The sequence below is a fragment of the Thalassophryne amazonica genome, chromosome 7 (assembly GCF_902500255.1).
Source record: "Thalassophryne amazonica chromosome 7, fThaAma1.1, whole genome shotgun sequence".
Taxonomy (NCBI): Eukaryota; Metazoa; Chordata; class Actinopteri; order Batrachoidiformes; family Batrachoididae; genus Thalassophryne; species Thalassophryne amazonica.
Window position 1 is genome coordinate 3,569,964 of NC_047109.1, and position 22,969 is coordinate 3,592,932.

The 22,969-nt window shown below is 39.4% G+C and overlaps 1 protein-coding gene across 5 annotated transcripts in view; it reads left to right on the top strand.

Moving 5' to 3' along the window:
• bnipl (BCL2 interacting protein like) overlaps positions 1-22,969 on the top strand; it is a 95,151-nt gene that overhangs the window by 69,257 nt on the left and 2,925 nt on the right. For 2 of the 5 annotated variants that reach the window (XM_034173724.1, XM_034173728.1), the window contains 3 exons: positions 877-963; positions 2,680-2,778; positions 16,235-17,179. In XM_034173724.1, the coding sequence (XP_034029615.1) occupies positions 877-963; positions 2,680-2,778; positions 16,235-16,262 (214 nt within the window). In that variant the 3' untranslated portion in view covers positions 16,263-17,179. Of the gene's footprint in view, positions 1-876; positions 964-2,679; positions 2,783-16,234; positions 17,180-19,151; positions 19,202-22,969 lie in introns of those variants that run through there. The other 3 variants (XM_034173725.1, XM_034173726.1, XM_034173727.1) reach the window with 3 other exon arrangements.

Genomic DNA, 22,969 nt, shown 5'->3' on the forward strand with positions numbered 1-22,969 from the left:
GTGCTTTACAATTATGCCTCACATTCACCCCGATGTCAGAGTGCTGCCAAACAAGGTTCTCACTACACACCAGGAGCAACTAGGGGATTAAAGATCTTGCCAAGGGCCCTTAGTCATTTTCCAGTCAGGCTGGGATTTGAACCGAGGATCTTCTGGTCTCAAGCCCAACACCTTAACCACTTGACCATCACCTCCCGTGATGTGATCATCTCCCCACAGATAGACTTCCAATCATGAATACTTGCTAACCAGGACATTAAATAACGTGCGACATGTCCTTTAAATGAGCTATTCCCTACATATCGCACGTCAGACAGTGTTTTCTACTAGTGTAAGTCTGTAGCCGACCGTCTCAACACACAGACTGATGAGGCTCCGTCTGTAGTGACAACGGACCTAATTTTATTAGACAATAGATTATTCAATTTGTTAGGCTATTTATCGGCTTACTTTGTCATCTAAAACTTTCTATCGTGCATCAGTGTCCGAACTTTCTCTGAACTCTTCACGCCCAGCTGACGTATCAGGTGACAGGTTTCCAGCGACTCAGCCATCAGAGGATCCTGCAGTCAGAACGTTGTTAACAGCTGTTTTGGGTGTGCGTCTTAAACTCCTCTGCTTTCATTAAGAAACAGTGCGCTCTGGTCTGGTCTAATCTAGTATCAACAGAAAATTAACAGAAGTTTTTATTTTGCTGTGACATTTCTTGCTTGTGCGTGAGAGCGTGAGATTGATGCTGAAAGTGTGAGTGTCACGCCAGAAGCGTGAGAGCAACCCTGCTACCAGGAGGTGGCGCTGGGTGAAATGCATGACTATGCACCTACTATTCCCATGACAACAAAGCTGTGATTTTTGCTGTCTGCCCTGTTTATCCAGGCTGAAGAAGGACCTGAAGGGTCTCCTCATCGTCCATCCTGCCTGGTACATCAAAGCCCTGATCACACTGGTCAAACCCTTCATCAGGTCCGAATTGTGCACGCTCACATATGCACAGCATAGTTACCTTCCCGCTTACAAATGAAAATAAATAAATAAATGAATATAAAAAAAATAAAAATCAGTGCACGTATGGACCTGCTGCTGTCTGTGGACACGTTTTTCTCACTAGAATATTTCGAACACCTGAACTGGATTTTTGACATTTCTGGTGCCACGGTTCTTCTAGCTGATTCTCCAGTCAACTGTGAACCACCAAATGCTGGTGAGATCACAAAGGCTGTGAAACAGCTGAGAGCATGGAAAGCTCTGTGTCATTGGAGTGGAGCTCCTCCAGGTGGGTCCAGATGACGTTGTCCTGACATTACAAACAATCTTTGTGTTCTGGCTCCAGTACTATTCAGTGCTTACATGGACTGGTTGGAATGGGTGTTGGGTCGGGTTGTGGAAACCAGTGACTTTGGTACTTTAGTTGGCGAGGTTTACTCACCATGACTTCACAGGTGATCTTTGCAGAATCAATGGTTACTCTGACTGCAGCACTTGAGAAAGTGACTGATGAATCAGAGTGTCTGGCTCTGAGATGGTCCTGGACCCAGATGGAGATTCAGGCTTTTAACATCTTCCTGGACTCAGCCACCAGAAGTGTTTGTATGTGGTCAAAATGTGTAGAGACATTCACTTATCAAATCAATTTTATTTATATAGCGCCAAATCACAACAAACAGTTGCCCCAAGGCACTTTATATTGTAAGGCAAAAGCCATACAATAATTACAGAAAAACCCCAACGGTCAAAACGACCCCCTGTGAGCAAGCACTTGGCAACAGTGGGAAGGAAAAACTCCCTTTTAACAGGAAGAAACCTCCAGCAGAACCAGGCTCAGGGTCACTTATCCCTGCTTATCCTAGCAGTGACAGCAGTGGGTCACCCCTCTGGTCTGCTTGAGGTTTCTTCCTCACACAAAAAAAAGGCCAGAGGGAGTTTTTTTTTTCAGACCACTGTTACCAATGCACTAGCTCATGGGGGTTGGTGAGGTTAGACCTTACCCATGCGACATGCCATGGGGTGACATATGTGGTGATTTAGCGTGCTATAAATAAATTGAACTGATCTGCTATACATGTCCCTGGGTGCTCAGCCTTTGAGATCGAGAGACAGCTGGGAAGAGCTTATGGGCTCATGAGTTTGCTGGACAGAGGTGCTTGACAATGTTGATATCTTTGCAGGAGAACAAAAGTCCAAGTCTTTAGAGTCCTGGTGTCATACCGTATGGCTATGACTTGGACAATATCCAGTGACCTAAAATAAGTACTGGTCATATTTGGTATTGGTCTCTCCGAGGATCCTTCAGTGCTGCTGGGATGACTTTGTATCAAACAAGTTCTTACTTAGTATCACTTGCATTGTGAACTTCAACATTTTGTCCATGTGGTGCGATTCTCTCACATGATCTCGCATACACGTGTCTCACTGTTGAGGAGCCCAATGGCTAGAGAAGTCCAAGGGCATGCCCATGTTTCACCTTATTGCAGCATATTGATGGTTATTTTAATGCTGCATGAATGGACTGGTTGTCTGCCTGGGTGGTTTCCAGCAAATGCTCCCAGACCTGAGATGACTTAGACTGAAGAAATGTTCCTCTGATTTCTGAATCTCCTAATATAAGAAATAGCTGTGGCTTTTTGAAGTCACATCTGGACACTGATGTTGGTTGTCTACATCTGACCTTTGCGATCACAGTGAGAAGTTCAGCAGGAAGATTCGATTCATCCAGAGTCTGCAAGAGCTTTCAAACATCATCCCGACAGACCGACTGCAGATCCCTGACGCCATCCGCCAGTGAGATCTTCACTATATGATTGCTCCACAGTCACTCCACTGTGGCTTTACTGTGACTCTACTGTCATTCTGCGGGCACTCCGCTCTTAATGTAGTCTACCACATTAACACTGCAGTCTACTACTTCTACTGATTAATCTTCCATTACTGTAATTACTATTCCACTAATTTCTCTGCTGTTACTGTCATTACTTTTCCACTGATTTTTTTCCTGTTACTGTCATTACTGTTCCACCGATATCTCTCCTGTTACTGTTGTTACTATTCCACTGATTTCTCTCCTGTTACTGTCATTACTCTTCCACTGAATTTTTTTTCCTGTTACTGTCATTACTCTTCCACTGATATCTCTCCTGTTACTGTTGTTACTATTCCACTGATATCTCTCCTGTTACTGCTTTTACTATTCCACTGATATCTCCTCTGTTACTGTTGTTACTGTTCTATTGATATCTCTCCTGTTACTGTTGTTACTATTCCACTGATATCTCTCCTGTTTCTGTTGTTACTATTCCACTGATATCTCTCCTGTTACTGTCATTACTCTTCCACTGAATTTTTTTTTCCTGTTACTGTTGTTACTATTCCACTGATATCTCTCCTGTTACTGTTGTTACTATTCCACTGATATCTCTCCTGTTACTGTTGTTACTATTCCACTGATGTCTCTACTGTTACTGTTGTTACTATTCCACTGATATCTCTCCTGTTTCTGTTGTTACTATTCCACTGATATCTCTCCTGTTTCTGTTGTTACTATTCCACTGATATCTCTCCTGTTTCTGTTGTTACTATTCCACTGATGTCTCTACTGTTACTGTCGTTACTATTCCACTGATGTCTCTCCTGTTACTGTCGTTACTATTCCACTGATGTCTCTCCTGTTACTGTTGTTACTGTTCTATTGATATCTCTCCTGTTTCTGTTGTTACTATTCCACTGATGTCTCTACTGTTACTGTCGTTACTATTCCACTGATGTCTCTCCTGTTACTGTCGTTACTGTTCTATTGATATCTCTCCTGTTACTGTCGTTACTATTCCACTGATGTCTCTCCTGTTACTGTTGTTACTGTTCTATTGATATCTCTCCTGTTACTGTCGTTACTGTTCTATTGATATCTCTCCTGTTACTGTCGTTACTATTCCACTGATATCTCTCCTGTTTCTGTTGTTACTATTCCACTGATGTCTCTACTGTTACTGTTGTTACTATTCCACTGATATCTCTCCTGTTTCTGTTGTTACTATTCCACTGATATCTCTCCTGTTTCTGTTGTTACTATTCCACTGATTTCTCTCCTGTTACTGTCATTACTCTTCCACTGAATTTTTTTTCCTGTTACTGTCATTACTCTTCCACTGATATCTCTCCTGTTACTGTTGTTACTATTCCACTGATATCTCTCCTGTTACTGTCGTTACTATTCCACTGATATCTCCCCTGTTACTGTTGTTACTATTCCACTGATATCTCTCCTGTTTCTGTTGTTACTATTCCACTGATGTCTCTACTGTTACTGTTGTTACTATTCCACTGATATCTCTCCTGTTTCTGTTGTTACTATTCCACTGATATCTCTCCTGTTTCTGTTGTTACTATTCCACTGATGTCTCTACTGTTACTGTCGTTACTATTCCACTGATGTCTCTCCTGTTACTGTCGTTACTATTCCACTGATGTCTCTCCTGTTACTGTCGTTACTATTCCACTGATGTCTCTCCTGTTACTGTCGTTACTGTTCTATTGATATCTCTCCTGTTACTGTCGTTACTATTCCACTGATGTCTCTCCTGTTACTGTCGTTACTGTTCTATTGATATCTCTCCTGTTACTGTCGTTACTATTCCACTGATGTCTCTCCTGTTACTGTCGTTACTGTTCTATTGATATCTCTCCTGTTACTGTCGTTACTGTTCTATTGATATCTCTCCTGTTACTGTCGTTACTATTCCACTGATGTCTCTCCTGTTACTGTCGTTACTGTTCTATTGATATCTCTCCTGTTACTGTCGTTACTATTCCACTGATGTCTCTCCTGTTACTGTCGTTACTGTTCTATTGATATCTCTCCTGTTACTGTCGTTACTATTCCACTGATGTCTCTCCTGTTACTGTCGTTACTGTTCTATTGATATCTCTCCTGTTACTGTCGTTACTATTCCACTGATGTCTCTCCTGTTACTGTGGTTACTGTTCTATTGATATCTCCCCTGTTACTGTCGTTACTATTCCACTGATGTCTCTCCTGTTACTGTCGTTACTGTTCTATTGATATCTCTCCTGTTACTGTCGTTACTATTCCACTGATGTCTCTCCTGTTTCTGTCGTTACTGTTCTATTGATATCTCTCCTGTTACTGTCGTTACTATTCCACTGATGTCTCTCCTGTTACTGTCGTTACTGTTCTATTGATATCTCTCCTGTTACTGTCGTTACTATTCCACTGATGTCTCTCCTGTTTCTGTCGTTACTGTTCTATTGATATCTCTCCGGTTACTGTCGTTACTATTCCACTGATGTCTCTCCTGTTACTGTCGTTACTATTCCACTGATTTCTCTGCCGTTATTGTAGTTATTATTCCACTGATTTCTCTGCATTACTGTAGTGATTATTCCACTGATTTCTCTGCAGTTACTCTTCCACTGATTTTTTTTCCTGTTACTGTCATTATTCTTCCACTGATTTTTTTCCTGTTACTGTCATTACTGTTCCACTGATACCTCTCCTGTTACTATCGTTACTAATCCCGTGATATCACTCCTGTTACTATAGATACTATTCCACTGATATTGGCCCTGTTACTGTTGTTACTATTACACTGATATCTCTCCTGGTGCTGTCGTTACTATTTCACTGATTTCTCTCCTGTTACTGTTGTTACTATTCCACTGATTTCTCGACATTACTATTGTTACTCTTCCACTGATTTCTCTGCCGTTATTGTAGTTATTATTCCACTGATTTCTCTGCATTACTGTTGTTACTCTTCCACTGATTTCTCTGTTGTTACTGTAGTTATTATTATGCTGATTTCTCTGTCATTACTGTAGTTACTATTCCATTTCTCTGTCATTACTGTAGTTATTATCCCACTGATTTCTCTGTCATTACGTAGTTATTATCCCGCTGATTTCTCTGTTGTTACTGCAGTTACTATTCCATTTCTCTGTAATTACTGTAGTTATTATCCCACTGATTTCTCTGTCATTACATAGTTATTATTCCACTGATTTCTCTGCATTACTGTTGTTACTCTTCCACTGATTTCTCTGTTGTTACTGCAGTTATTATTATGCTGATTTCTCTGTCATTGCTGTAGTTACTATTCCATTTCTCTGTCATTACTGTAGTTATTACCCCGCTGATTTCTCTGTCATTACTGTAGTTACGATTCCATTTCTCTGTCATTACTGTAGTTATTATCCCGCTGATTTCTCTGTCGTTACTGCAGTTACTATTCCATTTCTGTCATTACTGTAGTTACTATTCCATTTCTCTGTCATTATGTAGTTATTATCCCGCTGATTTCTCTGTCGTTACTGCAGTTACTATTCCATTTCTCTGTCATTACTGCAGTTACTATTCCATTTCTCTGTCATTACTGTAGTTATTATCCCACTGATTTCTCTGTCATTACGTAGTTATTATCCTGCTGATTTCTCTGTCGTTACTGCAGTAACTATTCCATTTCTCTGTCATTACTGCAGTTACTATTCCATTTCTCTGTCATTACTGTAGTTATTATCCCACTGATTTCTCTGTCGTTACTGCAGTTACTATTCCATTTCTCTGTCATTACTGCAGTTACTATTCCATTTCTCTGTCATTACTGTAGTTATTATTCCACTGATTTCTCTGTCATTACTGTAGTTATTATTCCACTGATTTCTCTGTTGTTACTGTAGTTACTATTCCATTTCTCTGTCATTACTGTAGTTACTATTCCATTTCTCTGTCATTACTGTAGTTATTATCCCGCTGATTTCTCTGTCGTTACTGCAGTTACTATTCCATTTCTCTGTCATTACTGTAGTTATTATCCCACTGATTTCTCTGTCGTTACTGCAGTTACTATTCCATTTCTCTGTCATTACTGTAGTTACTATTCCATTTCTCTGTCATTACTGTAGTTATTATCCCGCTGATTTCTCTGTCATTACTGTAGTTATTATCCCACTGATTTCTCTGTCATTACGTAGTTATTATCCCACTGATTTCTCTGTCATTACGTAGTTATTAGCCCACTGATTTCTGTCATTACGTAGTTATTATCCCACTGATTTCTCTGTCATTACGTAGTTATTATTCCACTGATTTCTCTGCATTACTGTTGTTACTCTTCCACTGATTTCTCTGTTGTTACTGTAGTTATTTTCACACTGATTTCTCTGTCATTACTGTAATTACTATTCCATTTCTCTGTCATTACTGTAGTTATTATCCCACTGATTTCTCTGCATTACTGTTACTCTTCCACTGATTTCTCTGTTGTTACTGTAGTTATTATCCCACTGATTTCTCTGTCATTACTGTAGTTACTATTCCATTTCTCTGTCATTACTGTAGTTATTATCCCGCTGATTTCTCTGTCGTTACTGCAGTTACTATTCCATTTCTGTCATTACTGTAGTTACTATTCCATTTCTCTGTCATTATGTAGTTATTATCCCGCTGATTTCTCTGTCGTTACTGCAGTTACTATTCCATTTCTGTCATTACTGTAGTTACTATTCCATTTCTCTGTCATTATGTAGTTATTATCCCGCTGATTTCTGTCGTTACTGCAGTTACTATTCCATTTCTCTGTCATTACTGCAGTTACTATTCCATTTCTCTGTCATTACTGTAGTTATTATCCCACTGATTTCTCTGTCATTACGTAGTTATTATCCTGCTGATTTCTCTGTCGTTACTGCAGTAACTATTCCATTTCTCTGTCATTACTGCAGTTACTATTCCATTTCTCTGTCATTACTGTAGTTATTATCCCACTGATTTCTCTGTCGTTACTGCAGTTACTATTCCATTTCTCTGTCATTACTGCAGTTACTATTCCATTTCTCTGTCATTACTGTAGTTATTATTCCACTGATTTCTCTGTCATTACTGTAGTTATTATTCCACTGATTTCTCTGTTGTTACTGTAGTTACTATTCCATTTCTCTGTCATTACTGTAGTTATTATCCCGCTGATTTCTCTGTCGTTACTGCAGTTACTATTCCATTTCTCTGTCATTACTGTAGTTATTATCCCGCTGATTTATCTGTCATTACTGTAGTTACTATTCTATTTCTCTATCATTATGTAGTTATTAAACCGCTGATTTCTCTGTCATTACTGTAGTTACTATTCCATTTCTCTGTCATTACGTAGTTATTATCCCGCTGATTTCTCTGTCATTACTGTAGTTACTATTCCATTTCTCTGTCATTACGTAGTTATTATCCCGCTGATTTCTCTGTCATTACTGTAGTTACTATTCCATTTCTCTGTCATTACGTAGTTATTATCCCACTGATTTCTCTGTCGTTACTGCAGTTACTATTCCATTTCTCTGTCATTACTGTAGTTACTATTCCATTTCTCTTTCATTACTGTAGTTACTATTCCACTGATTTCTCTGTTGTTACTGTAGTTATTATCCCGCTGATTTCTCTGTTGTTACTGTAGCTATTATCCCACTGATTTCTCTGTTGTTACTGTAGTTATTATCCCACTGATTTCTCTGTCGTTACTGCAGTTACTATTCCATTTCTCTGTCATTACTGTAGTTACTATTCCATTTCTGTCATTACGTAGTTATTATCCCACTGCTTTCTCTGTATTTACTGTAGTTACTATTCCATTTCTCTGTCATTACGTAGTTACTATTCCATTTCTGTCATTACGTAGTTATTATCCCGCTGCTTTCTCTGTCATTACTGTAGTTACTATTCCATTTCTCTGTCATTACGTAGTTACTATTCCATTTCTCTGTCATTACTGTAGTTACTATTCCATTTCTCTGTCATTACGTAGTTATTATCCCGCTGATTTCTCTGTCATTACTGTAGTTACTATTCCATTTCTCTGTCATTACGTAGTTATTATCCCACTGATTTCTCTGTCATTACTGTAGTTACTATTCCATTTCTCTGTCATTACGTAGTTACTATTCCATTTCTCTGTCATTACTGTAGTTACTATTCCACTGATTTCTCTGTCATTACGTAGTTATTATCCTGCTGATTTCTCTGTCGTTACTGCAGTAACTATTCCATTTCTCTGTCATTACTGCAGTTACTATTCCATTTCTCTGTCATTACTGTAGTTATTATCCCACTGATTTCTCTGTCGTTACTGCAGTTACTATTCCATTTCTCTGTCATTACTGCAGTTACTATTCCATTTCTCTGTCATTACTGTAGTTATTATTCCACTGATTTCTCTGTCATTACTGTAGTTATTATTCCACTGATTTCTCTGTTGTTACTGTAGTTACTATTCCATTTCTCTGTCATTACTGTAGTTATTATCCCGCTGATTTCTCTGTCGTTACTGCAGTTACTATTCCATTTCTCTGTCATTACTGTAGTTATTATCCCGCTGATTTATCTGTCATTACTGTAGTTACTATTCTATTTCTCTATCATTATGTAGTTATTAAACCGCTGATTTCTCTGTCATTACTGTAGTTACTATTCCATTTCTCTGTCATTACGTAGTTATTATCCCGCTGATTTCTCTGTCATTACTGTAGTTACTATTCCATTTCTCTGTCATTACGTAGTTATTATCCCGCTGATTTCTCTGTCATTACTGTAGTTACTATTCCATTTCTCTGTCATTACGTAGTTATTATCCCACTGATTTCTCTGTCGTTACTGCAGTTACTATTCCATTTCTCTGTCATTACTGTAGTTACTATTCCATTTCTCTTTCATTACTGTAGTTACTATTCCACTGATTTCTCTGTTGTTACTGTAGTTATTATCCCGCTGATTTCTCTGTTGTTACTGTAGCTATTATCCCACTGATTTCTCTGTTGTTACTGTAGTTATTATCCCACTGATTTCTCTGTCGTTACTGCAGTTACTATTCCATTTCTCTGTCATTACTGTAGTTACTATTCCATTTCTGTCATTACGTAGTTATTATCCCACTGCTTTCTCTGTATTTACTGTAGTTACTATTCCATTTCTCTGTCATTACGTAGTTACTATTCCATTTCTGTCATTACGTAGTTATTATCCCGCTGCTTTCTCTGTCATTACTGTAGTTACTATTCCATTTCTCTGTCATTACGTAGTTACTATTCCATTTCTCTGTCATTACTGTAGTTACTATTCCATTTCTCTGTCATTACGTAGTTATTATCCCGCTGATTTCTCTGTCATTACTGTAGTTACTATTCCATTTCTCTGTCATTACGTAGTTATTATCCCACTGATTTCTCTGTCATTACTGTAGTTACTATTCCATTTCTCTGTCATTACGTAGTTACTATTCCATTTCTCTGTCATTACTGTAGTTACTATTCCACTGATTTCTCTGTTGTTACTGTAGTTATTATCCCGCTGAGTTCTCTGTCGTTACTGTAGTTACTATTCCATTTCTCTGTCATTACTGTAGTTATTATCCCGCTGATTTCTCTGTTGTTACTGTAGTTATTATCCCGCTGAGTTCTCTGTCGTTACTGTAGTTACTATTCCATTTCTCTGTCATTACTGTAGTTATTATTCCACTGATTTCTCTGTTGTTACTGTAGTTATTATCCCGCTGAGTTCTCTGTCGTTACTGTAGTTACTATTCCATTTCTCTGTCATTACTGTAGTTATTATCCCGCTGATTTCTCTGTCGTTACTGTAGTTACTATTCCATTTCTCTGTCATTATGTAGTTATTATCCCACTGATTTCTCTGTCATTACTGCAGTTACTATTCCATTTCTCTGTCATTACGTAGTTATTATCCCGCTGATTTCTCTGTCGTTACTGCAGTTACTATTCCATTTCTCTGTCATTACGTAGTTATTATTCCACTGATTTCTGTTGTTACTGTAGTTACTATTCCATTTCTGTCATTACGTAGTTATTATCCCGCTGATTTCTCTGTCGTTACTGCAGTTACTATTCCATTTCTCTGTCATTACGTAGTTATTATTCCACTGATTTCTCTGTCGTTACTGCAGTTACTATTCCATTTCTCTGTCATTACTGTAGTTATTATTCCACTGATTTCTCTGTTGTTACTGTAGTTATTATCCCGCTGATTTCTCCGTCGTTACTGCAGTTACTATTCCATTTCTCTGTCATTACGTAGTTGTTATCCCGCTGATTTCTGTCATTACTGTAGTTACTATTCCATTTCTCTGTCATTACGTAGTTATTATCCCGCTGAGTTCTCTGTCGTTACTGCAGTTACTATTCCATTTCTCTGTCATTACGTAGTTATTATCCCACTGATTTCTCTGTCGTTACTGTAGTTACTATTCCATTTCTCTGTCATTACGTAGTTATTATCCCGCTGATTTCTGTCGTTACTGCAGTTACTATTCCATTTGTGTCATTACGTAGTTATTATCCCGCTGATTTCTCTGTCGTTACTGCAGTTACTATTCCATTTCTCTGTCATTACGTAGTTATTATCCCGCTGATTTCTCTGTCGTTACTGTAGTTACTATTCCATTTCTCTGTCATTATGTAGTTATTATTCCACTGATTTCTGTTGTTACTGTAGTTACTATTCCATTTCTGTCATTACGTAGTTATTATCCCGCTGATTTCTCTGTCGTTACTGCAGTTACTATTCCATTTCTCTGTCATTACGTAGTTATTATTCCACTGATTTCTGTTGTTACTGTAGTTACTATTCCATTTCTGTCATTACGTAGTTATTATCCCGCTGATTTCTCTGTCGTTACTGCAGTTACTATTCCATTTCTCTGTCATTACGTAGTTATTATTCCACTGATTTCTCTGTCGTTACTGCAGTTACTATTCCATTTCTCTGTCATTACTGTAGTTATATTCCACTGATTTCTCTGTTGTTACTGTAGTTATTATCCCGCTGATTTCTCCGTCGTTACTGCAGTTACTATTCCATTTCTCTGTCATTACGTAGTTATTATTCCACTGAATTCTCTGTCGTTACTGCAGTTACTATTCCCTTTCTCTGTCATTACTGTAGTTACTATTCCATTTCTCTGTCATTACTGTAGTTATTATTCCACTGATTTCTCTGTTGTTACTGTAGTTATTATCCCGCTGATTTCTCTGTTGTTACTGTAGTTATTATCCCGCTGCTTTCTCTGTCATTACGTAGTTACTATTCCATTTCTCTGTCATTACTGTAGTTACTATTCCACTGATTTCTCTGTCGTTACTGCAGTTACTATTCCATTTCTCTGTCATTACTGTAGTTATTATTCCACTGATTTCTCTGTTGTTACTGTAGTTATTATCCCGCTGCTTTCTCTGTCATTACGTAGTTACTATTCCATTTCTCTGTCATTACTGTAGTTACTATTCCATTTCTCTGTCATTACGTAGTTACTATTCCATTTCTGTCATTACTGTAGTTATTATCCCGCTGATTTCTCTGTTGTTACTGTAGTTATTATCCCGCTGATTTCTCTGTCATTACTGTAGTTACTATTCCATTTCTCTGTCATTACGTAGTTATTATCCCGCTGATTTCTCTGTCGTTACTGTAGTTACTATTCCATTTCTCTGTCATTACGTAGTTACTATTCCATTTCTGTCATTACTGTAGTTATTATCCCGCTGATTTCTCTGTTGTTACTGTAGTTATTATCCCGCTGATTTCTCTGTCATTACTGTAGTTATTATCCCGCTGATTTCTCTGTCATTACTGTAGTTACTATTCCATTTCTCTGTCATTACGTAGTTATTATCCCGCTGATTTCTCTGTCATTACTGTAGTTACTATTCCATTTCTCTGTCATTACGTAGTTATTATCCCGCTGATTTCTCTGTCATTACTGTAGTTACTATTCCATTTCTCTGTCATTACGTAGTTATTATCCCACTGATTTCTCTGTCGTTACTGCAGTTACTATTCCATTTCTCTGTCATTACTGTAGTTACTATTCCATTTCTCTTTCATTACTGTAGTTACTATTCCACTGATTTCTCTGTTGTTACTGTAGTTATTATCCCGCTGATTTCTCTGTTGTTACTGTAGCTATTATCCCACTGATTTCTCTGTTGTTACTGTAGTTATTATCCCACTGATTTCTCTGTCGTTACTGCAGTTACTATTCCATTTCTCTGTCATTACTGTAGTTACTATTCCATTTCTCTGTCATTACTGTAGTTACTATTCCACTGATTTCTCTGTTGTTACTGTAGTTATTATCCCGCTGATTTCTCTGTTGTTACTGTAGTTATTATTCCACTGATTTCTCTGTCGTTACTGCAGTTACTATTCCCTTTCTCTGTCATTACTGTAGTTACTATTCCATTTCTCTGTCATTACTGTAGTTATTATTCCACTGATTTCTCTGTTGTTACTGTAGTTATTATCCCGCTGATTTCTCTGTTGTTACTGTAGTTATTATCCCGCTGCTTTCTCTGTCATTACGTAGTTACTATTCCATTTCTCTGTCATTACTGTAGTTACTATTCCATTTCTCTGTCATTACGTAGTTACTATTCCATTTCTGTCATTACTGTAGTTATTATCCCACTGATTTCTCTGTTGTTACTGTAGTTATTATCCCGCTGATTTCTCTGTCATTACTGTAGTTACTATTCCATTTCTCTGTCATTACGTAATTATCCCACTGATTTCTCTGTCGTTACTGCAGTTACTATTCCATTTCTCTGACATTACGTAGTTACTATTCCATTTCTGTCATTACTGTAGTTATTATTCCACTGATTTCTCTGTTGTTACTGTAGTTATTATGCCGCTGATTTCTCTGTTGTTACTGTAGTTATTATCCCGCTGATTTCTCTGTCATTACTGTAGTTACTATTCCATTTCTCTGTCATTACTGTAGTTATTATTCCACTGATTTCTCTGTCATTACTGTAGTTACTATTCCATTTCTCTGTCATTACTGTAGTTATTATTCCACTGATTTCTCTGTTGTTACTGTAGTTATTATCCCGCTGATTTCTCTGTTGTTACTGTAGTTATTATCCCGCTGATTTCTCTGTCATTACTGTAGTTACTATTCCATTTCTCTGTCATTACGTAGTTATTATCCCACTGATTTCTCTGTCGTTACTGCAGTTACTATTCCATTTCTCTGTCATTACTGTAGTTATTATTCCACTGATTTCTCTGTTGTTACTGTAGTTATTATCCTGCTGAGTTCTCTGTCGTTACTGTAGTTACTATTCCATTTTTGTCATTACGAAGTTATTATCCCGCTGATTTCTCTGTTGTTACTGCAGTTACTATTCCATTTCTGTCATTACGAAGTTATTATCCCGCTGATTTCTCTGTTGTTACTGCAGTTACTATTCCATTTCTCTGTCATTACGTAGTTATTATCCCGCTGATTTCTCTGTCTTACTGAAGTTACTATTCCATTTCTCTGTCATTACGTAGTTATTATCCCGCTGATTTCTCTGTCGTTACTGAAGTTACTATTCCATTTCTGTCATTACGTAGTTATTATCCCGCTGATTTCTCTGTCTTACTGAAGTTACTATTCCATTTCTCTGTCATTACGTAGTTATTATCCCGCTGATTTCCCTGTCGTTACTGCAGTTACTATTCCATTTCTCTGAGTGGTGTTTTACATCTGCCAAGGACATAGTAAAATCATCGGTCTTTTTTATTCATTCATTTGTCTGTCTGTTAGCAGGATTATGTCAAAACTACTACACAGATTTTGATGACCGTTTCAATATAGATAGACACAGTTGTGCTCAAAAGTGTTACATACACTGGCAGAATACTTGTGTTTTGTTGGCCATTTTTCATAGAATATGAATAACACAAAAACGTATTTTTCCCCACTCATTGTTAGTGGCTGGGTGAAGCCATTTAATGTCAAACAGCGATGTTTCCTCTTTTAAATCATCATGACAACAGAAACGACCCAAATGACCCTGATCAAAAGTTTCCATCCCTCTGTTCTTCATACCATGTATCCTTTAACGTCAGTGACAGCTTGGAGTCTTTTGTGGTGGTTGTAGATGAGGCTCTCTGATGGTGAAGCTGCCACTGAATATGTCTTGGACTTTATTTCCATCAGTTATGTAGAAATACAAACAGTATGACACTTTATGGTAAATCTGTGTGGAGTAGACAGTTCTCAAAAACTGATTGTGACTGTGCAAGAAGGAGAAGAGTGAGGAAAGCCACCAAGACACCCAGACAACCCAGAAGAAGTTCCAGGCTTCTGTGGCTGTGATTGGAGAAATTGTGGTCCTTAGTCTGGGTCACTGAGGTCCTGAGTTTTTCTTACCACTGTTGCTCTGGGGGTTATTAAGGTTTGACCTTACTTGTGTGAAGCGCCTTGAGGCAATTCTGTTGTGATTTGGTGCTACATAAATGAAAATAAATTGAAATTGTGCACAGTGCAAGTTTTGCATTTTTTAATCACCACTCTTAGCTTCATAGTAGAGAAGGATTTTCTTTCACCAAAATGGATCAAATCTAGGCTCGCATCTGAGACGTACCTTCTGGCAATTTGTAGCTGAACCTTCGGGTCTTCTTTTTCAGGAAATCCTCCCCTGTACCACTTCATCATGAAGAAGGATAACTGCACACAGATTTACTGCAGAGTGTCAAACTGTTTGTATTTCTTCATAATTCATAAGAGATGTTCAGTGGCAGCTTCACCATCAGAGAGCCTCCACCACAACCACCAGTAAAGACTCCGAGCTGTCACTGAGGTCAGCACGGTATGAAGAACAGGGGGGTGGAAACTTTTGATCAGGGTCAGTTGGGTCGTTACTGTTGTCATTATGACTTAAAAAGAGGAAACACAGCAGGTTGACAATAAATGGCTCCACCTGACCACTAACCAGGAGCAAAAAAAAATGTTTGTGTGTTATCATTCAGATTCTCTGAAAAATGGCCAAAAAAACAAAAACAAAACAAAAATCCTGCCAGGGTATGTAAACGTTTGAGCAGAACTGCATTTGGCCATGGACGATTCCATTCAATTTTGGAGGAGGTGATCCAGATTCAGATTCTGGATCAAGTTTCACTTTATATAGGCGCTGAAGGACTACTTCAAAACTACTTCACGGATTCTCACCAAATTTGTGTCACAGATAGACATTAGGGCAGAGAAGACTCCACTGAATTCTGGAGGCTTTTTGGTGGACGTCATAATTGTCCAATTGCTCTTGTTTTCTCCTGTTACTCTACTCTTCACCTGATTGTTCTGAATCTCATCCAGTCTTAGCAGAACATTAAGAAAAACAGTTTGATCTCTGGTGATTTTGAGTTGACTGACAGCTGTCATATTTGACTGCTCCACAGGTTTGATGAAAAGGTGAACAGGAGATGAAGATGGACAGTTTGATGATGCAGGTCAGAGGTCAAAGACAGGGATGTGCTGAAAAAACAAAAAACAACAAAAAAACACAAAGACTCATTTATTTCCTATAGCTTCACATTCACTGATTTTAAGAGTCTCGTCTTCTTCCTGATTCACCCTGATTTACTTACTGATTTTATGAAGGTCATCAGGGAAGGTGGAAAACCAAAGGACTGGTAACAGGACACTGATACACACACTGACACACACACACACACTGAGCTGAGGATGGATCCAGACCTGCAGAGTCTAAACCAACAGACTGGGTCAGGACACAAGGAGACTCTGATCTCACCTGAATGTGGACTCGAGATCAGGTTCAAAGGTCAACAGAGGTTCTGCAGCTGAACACGGCTGCTAATTGGTTCACAGTGATGACTCGTGATATATCTTTTAAATATTTTCTCCTTCTCATCTTTTTTATTTAAGAGTCAAATAAAAGTATAAAGGTATAAGATACAGAATTCATGATCACAAGGTTTTGGGTTGTTAAAAAGCATTTTATTGGTAGGTGGAGGTGACACACTGCCGCCACCACGTGGACTTCGTGTACATCCGTTATAATCAGTGGAGTGTTTTCTCGATCATTTTCTTGATGTCTGATTTATTTGTCAGCTCAGTTCCACTGGATTCTATCACATCTGGTTCCTACAGGTTCCTCTCTTCAGGCCCCTTCACACATAGTGCAAATATGTACAACTCAAGGGCGACACCCATTGGAGCACCTGGTATGTGTGCACCACAAAATATTGCGCCGACGGGCAAGCGTGCCGCGTGCACGATGCTGGTGCGACGGACCGTGCACGTGGGAACACAGTGCCACCAGCTGCACGACATGTAACCACGTCCACTGTAGCCAAGTGCTTGCTCACAGGGGGTCGTTTTGACCGTTGGGGTTTTACATAATTATTGTATGGCCTTGCCTTACAATATAAAGCACCTTGGGGCAACTGTTTGTTGTGATTTGGCGCTATATAAAAAAATTGATTGATTGATTGATTGATCTGCTCCTCTGTAGATGACCCATGGTTATCGACGTACAGCCATGAAATGACATGAAAGAGAAGCAGTTAACTCATTTCATTCACATCCACATCTGTTGGCACATGTCTTGCCAACACGTGTGTCTTGTGGACAACGTGCCGCCGGACACCGCATCATGTGGAACAGAGCTCATGTGGGTGACGTGACAGTCAGATGACCGGCTGTGTGTTATGATCTGACGGTCTGTTTCAGCCTTGGGGCAGCCTGTCCATGTGCTCACCGTGCGCACACACGCTCGCTTGCTGCAGCCCGTCACCACAGTGATATATGTTTTTATTTATGTCCACTTGATCACCGCAAACAGGCACACGTGCCTCACAGTGGTCAGTTGTTAGTCCATGTCCATCCAAACACAGTACTGTCCAGCTGGGATGTCCAGAATGACAGATCTCCACGGCCGCTTCTGTCATAGCCACACCTCCTGTCAGTTCAGCGCACACACCAAAGCCACACTCGTGGGGCACTTAGACAAATTTTACTACAAGTACGACAGCGATCGTCTGCAATCTGTTGTCGTGTTAACAGTGTGAATGGCCACACACTGTCTAAGTGCCATGTGAGCGGTGTTAGATGTTTGTGTGTGTCACCTGGAATTTGGCTGACACCTGCCATGAGAGGGTTCAATGGGCCTGCACAGCGCACACTCTTTCTTTGTCTCTCAGGCACTGGTGTGCACAGATAGTTGTAGCAACAAGTGTACAAGGCGTTAGAGGCAGCTACAATTTTACATATATTGCACACGATTCCTGCTTCATGCGGTTAATGCACAATTTTACCAAATTCGTACTATTTGTGAAGGGGCCCTAATTGTTTGAAATCTGCATCAGTCCATCAAAAATGTCTGTGAAACTGACAGTTTGGACCTGTTTATTCAGCCTGGTATTTTCGTTCAACAGCTTGGTGGTTTTTAATTCATAAAAATTAATTACATTCATTAATTCATAACAAGGGCTATGCTGCGTTTACACATAACGGCGGCACATCACGAATGCCACGAAGTACACATTCTTGGCCGCTGATCACAAATGTGATAATTTGAGGCAGAGGCATCAGGTGTCCTCAGGAACTGCTGCAACCTGTTACCACACGTTACGATTAATGACACGTGTTGCTGGAGAATTATCAGGAACCATTACGCACGGTCAAGAATAATGTTCTGCGGTGTTGCGCGCTATCGTAAGAGTGCATCGTTAAGTTCTGTCACGTTGTGAACGAGGCGAATTGTCTCCATACACACCCATATTCATCCAACTGTCAGCTGCTGAACAATTCAGATTGCTCCAGTTTTTCCTCAAAAGCCACAGCAGAAGAATCTTGTGACCGCATGCTTCGTTGGGCTCTGTGCCATGGAGTGGCGCAGAGAGGAGGAGGAGGAGACGGAGAGAGCCAGATGTGTGGCTTCACACGGCTGTCGTCTCGCTCGTTTTCCCAAACATCAGACACATCTAGCAGGTGGAACACCTGCAAGAGTGCGCTGAGGAGCACTGGAACAAGACTTCTAGCTGACTTGCGTCACTGTTCTCCTTCAGCATACTGCAGCAGGAAGGTTTCAAATCCCGCAAAACTTCGAAGAGGTCGCCACGTTGTGAGATCTCAGTAACATTGAGAACTGCATTGAGATGCTCTGATCACGCTGCACTTTAACCGCTGCACACAGACAACACCATTAACATCGCAACATAAAACTATTTTTATATTGTGCCTAAAACTCTCAAATGGACAAGTGAATATATTCTCTGGGTTTATAGACATTGTTATTGTGTTTATTTTATGTAAACATGTGAGAATCACAGTCTGTCTCTCTGTTATTTTCAGTGGGAGCTGCTGTGAGCTACAATCGCTTCCTGATCATGTCGTTCTGGGGGAAAGTGTGACGTTTCCTCTTTAACGTCTTGATTATTGTTCTTTACAACACTGTTTGTCCTCTTTGTTCCAGACTAATATATATAATATGTCTGAAAATCAGTTTGCGTTTATTAAATTCCACGCAGATTAAACGTAACAGACACGGATTATTTGTTATAACTGTTTTAGCAAGTTTTCAGGGTATCATGCAGCAGTCTCTTATTAACATGATGAAAAGCATAAAAAAATACATTTTTGTAGTATAATATTAATTTACAATTGTCATCATGTGGATTCTCTATGTTGTTTTGACTGCAGCGACTCTCTGGTGCGCAAGGGATTATTGGATATGTCAATAGGGCGAATGCAGTGCAGCAGGGTTTAATTGTGCGCACGTCAGAGAAGAACAATGTCACGCTCTATTAAGGATCAATACGCTCAGTTGCGACCTCCACGACATGAGGTGAAATGAGGGTGGTGTGTGACATTCGTGGAAGATTTTTTGACAGCCAAAAACATGCTCCATGAAAATCACAAATATCACGCACCAACACGCACTATTAAGAAACCTATTCAGATGTGTTAAGCCACATTAAGAATGTCAGGAATGTGCCAAGAATGACACAAATATGACATTCATAACGCGTCTTGCTTATGTGTAAACGCAGCTTTACTTTCATAAAACATCTCTGTTAATCTGAAAACATCTGGATGTGTGCTTTGAACAAAACTTCATTTTTCAAAACTAAAAATAACTGGTGCATTAACTCACAGCTGGACAGAAAGACCGAACTGACCGTCACAAAGCTGCTGGAATTTAGCTTTTTGTCTTTCAGTCATTCATTCCCAAATGAGAAGGACTTTTAATTTGAAACCACGCTGATGTCAGCTGGTGTTTGAGTGCCGGAGCTGATGATATAACAAATAATGTAACCACAGACTCCGTTCATTTAAAGTTCAACAGTCTGCAAAAGGATTAAGTAGGAATTTAGCTGAAGCTCAACCAGTGCTGCCCAACGTGGGCCCGTGGGCCACGTCCAGCCCACCTTCCCTTTGTTTTTGGCTCACCATGGCAACTGACAAATTCTGTGTGATTGAATAAATGTTAAGCAGACTAAAGAGTTGTATATTTATTATTTTGACATTTTATTTCATCATTTGAACTGTCTAATTAAAATATTTCCCTTCAGATTTCATGCAGCATCAGGCTTCATTTGACTTTGTGATCAATTTCATGCAACAGTGAGGATTCTGTCGAGTTCAGAAACACGTGGACCACCTGCACCTTATTTTACCTCTTACATCCAGCAGCAAAGCAACACATCTGAGTTTGACACAAATTACAGTCCTCATTATCTATCTATATAGATAGATAGATAGATAGATAGATAGATAGATAGATAGATAGATAGATAGATAGATAGATAGATAGATATAAGAGGTCTATTAGAAATCAAGAAGACAATGTCCTCATTATTAACTAAACGCAAATGTCCCTTCATGGACATGAAGCCTCCTAACTGAGCAAAATATTGACTAAGTGCCCAGATGTTAATGCATTTTCAATGGGGATACGTGAGTGAACACACACTCGCAAAATACGTGTTAAAATGTCGTTCTGACCTGGATATCAAGCCAGTAAAATTAATTAACATTAAATTATGTCAGCAAAGTATTAAAGTTACTCTGACACCCACAAATTCCCAAATATTAGTGTTGAAAGTTACATGGATCTGTGCTGTTCCAGCTGCAATAAATCAGCAGCTCAGCTGAGACGTCCTGCTGCTGTTGTGTTCAGCGCAGCACAACTCATCAATCCATTACAACACACTAGGGCGTGTCAAATTATGGTCGAATTTCAAACATTTCTGAAAACTGAAAAGGCCTGTGAATACAGCCTTCAAAATTGAATCAAATCATGTTTAACTACCCATTTTACTTGGAAAATTAAAAGAAATGGCCATTTTTCACAAAATGTGGAGTGATGTTGCCATATGTGATACGTTATAAGGATGCAAAGCCATGTGCATATACAGTGGTCCCTCATTTATCGCGGGAGTTACGTTCTAAAAATAACCCACAATAAGCAAAATCCACAAAGTAGTCAGTGTTATTTTTTACAATTATTATAGATGTTTTAAGGCTGTAAAACCCCTCACTATACACTTTATACACTTTTCTCAAACAGGCATTAACATTTTCTCACTTTTCTCTCGTGTGTAAACACTCAAAGTTCAAACCTTAGTAGCAAAAAAATCACATTTTCCTATAAATAATTATGATGGCTTTTAGAACTAACGAATTTAATTTTAACGATCAACCTGACACATAAGAAATTATTAATAGTGACTCACCAGTATGTCAGAGTTCCTCTGACCGCGCCCCTTCGTCCTGGCGCCGCTCCAATGTCGCGTCTTTTTCCACTGAAGGCGCAGGTGTTTTTTTCCGAGTGAAGAACATAGTTATGGGTAGTTGTTGGTGCTCTTTTTTCTTCTGGGTGAGAAGATTCTTATAGACAGACGTCACCTTCGATTATGTTTGAGAACTGTAATGAACGAAACATCAAAGGGTCCCATTCTTGCGCCGCTCGCTGAAGTTCATTGGCCATTCTCACCATGGTTGCCAAGCAATCAAGTGTTAGTCCATCGTCCTCGTCTTTATCAACACTTGCATCCTCTTCTCCCTCATCCTCTCTTGGTGGCTTTGTCATCTCTGCCAGATCTTCATCAGTCAGCGGTTGTGAGTGGGTATCAATCAGGGCATTAATGTCATCAGGAGTCATATCATTAAAGCCATCTCCCCCGAGCTGTTTAGCCAGATTCACAGCTGCATCTACCGCAGAGTGATGGATCTCAACAGGAGAGCATCCGGTAGAGTTGTGCACTGCCTCTGGCCACAGTTTTTTCATTTTTTTTTCATCTCCTGAATGGCCCTCTGAATATTTTGGAGACATGATGCAATGGTGTATTCATGCCAGTAGGCCTTTAGTGAGAAATCTTGATCCGAGTCCATAGCCTCAACAAGATGTTGCAGGGTGTTGCACGCATAGAGAGCCTTGAAAGTGCAGATGATGCCTTGGTCCATGGGCTGAATGAGCGATGTCGTGTTTGGCAGCAGAAATTCGATTTGCACACCATCATACGACAAATCATCAGCATGGCCTAGCAGAAGCACTTTAAAGTCTAGTCCTTTTCCTCTCAAATAACACTTGACCCCCAGGATCAAACCCTGTTTGAACCAATCCAGATTGAGCGATTTTGTCATCCAAGCCTTTGCGTTGTGCATCCAGTAAACGGGCAACGCATTCTTATTTTTGTTTTTTAGGGCTCTTGGATTTTTTTGACCTATAAATAAGCCCTGGTTTTATCATAAAGCCCACGGCATTTCCACACATAACCAGAGTCATGCAATCTTTTTGGGCCTTAAATCCTGGGGCTTTGGCTTCGTCCTGCATTACAAAGTTGCGAGAGGGCATTTGTTTCCAAAATAAGCACGTCTCATCCATATGAAAAACTTATATCCCCCTTCCTCAATGATCGCTTTAAATTTGTTGCGTGCATATGCCTCTGCTGCAGCGGTATCCGCAGAGGCGGCCTCTCCATGCAGAGAAATACTTTTAAGTCCAAAGCGTTTCTGAAATTTGTCAAACCAGCCCTTGCTGGGATTAAATGGGCTTGGTTCTGTGTGAAAAGCACTCGTCGATGGCCTGGGCTCAGCATCATCCTGCTCCTCTCTGTCATGGACGTCATCGTTGTCAGCAAAAGTTTCATAAAGCTTTTTAGCTTTTG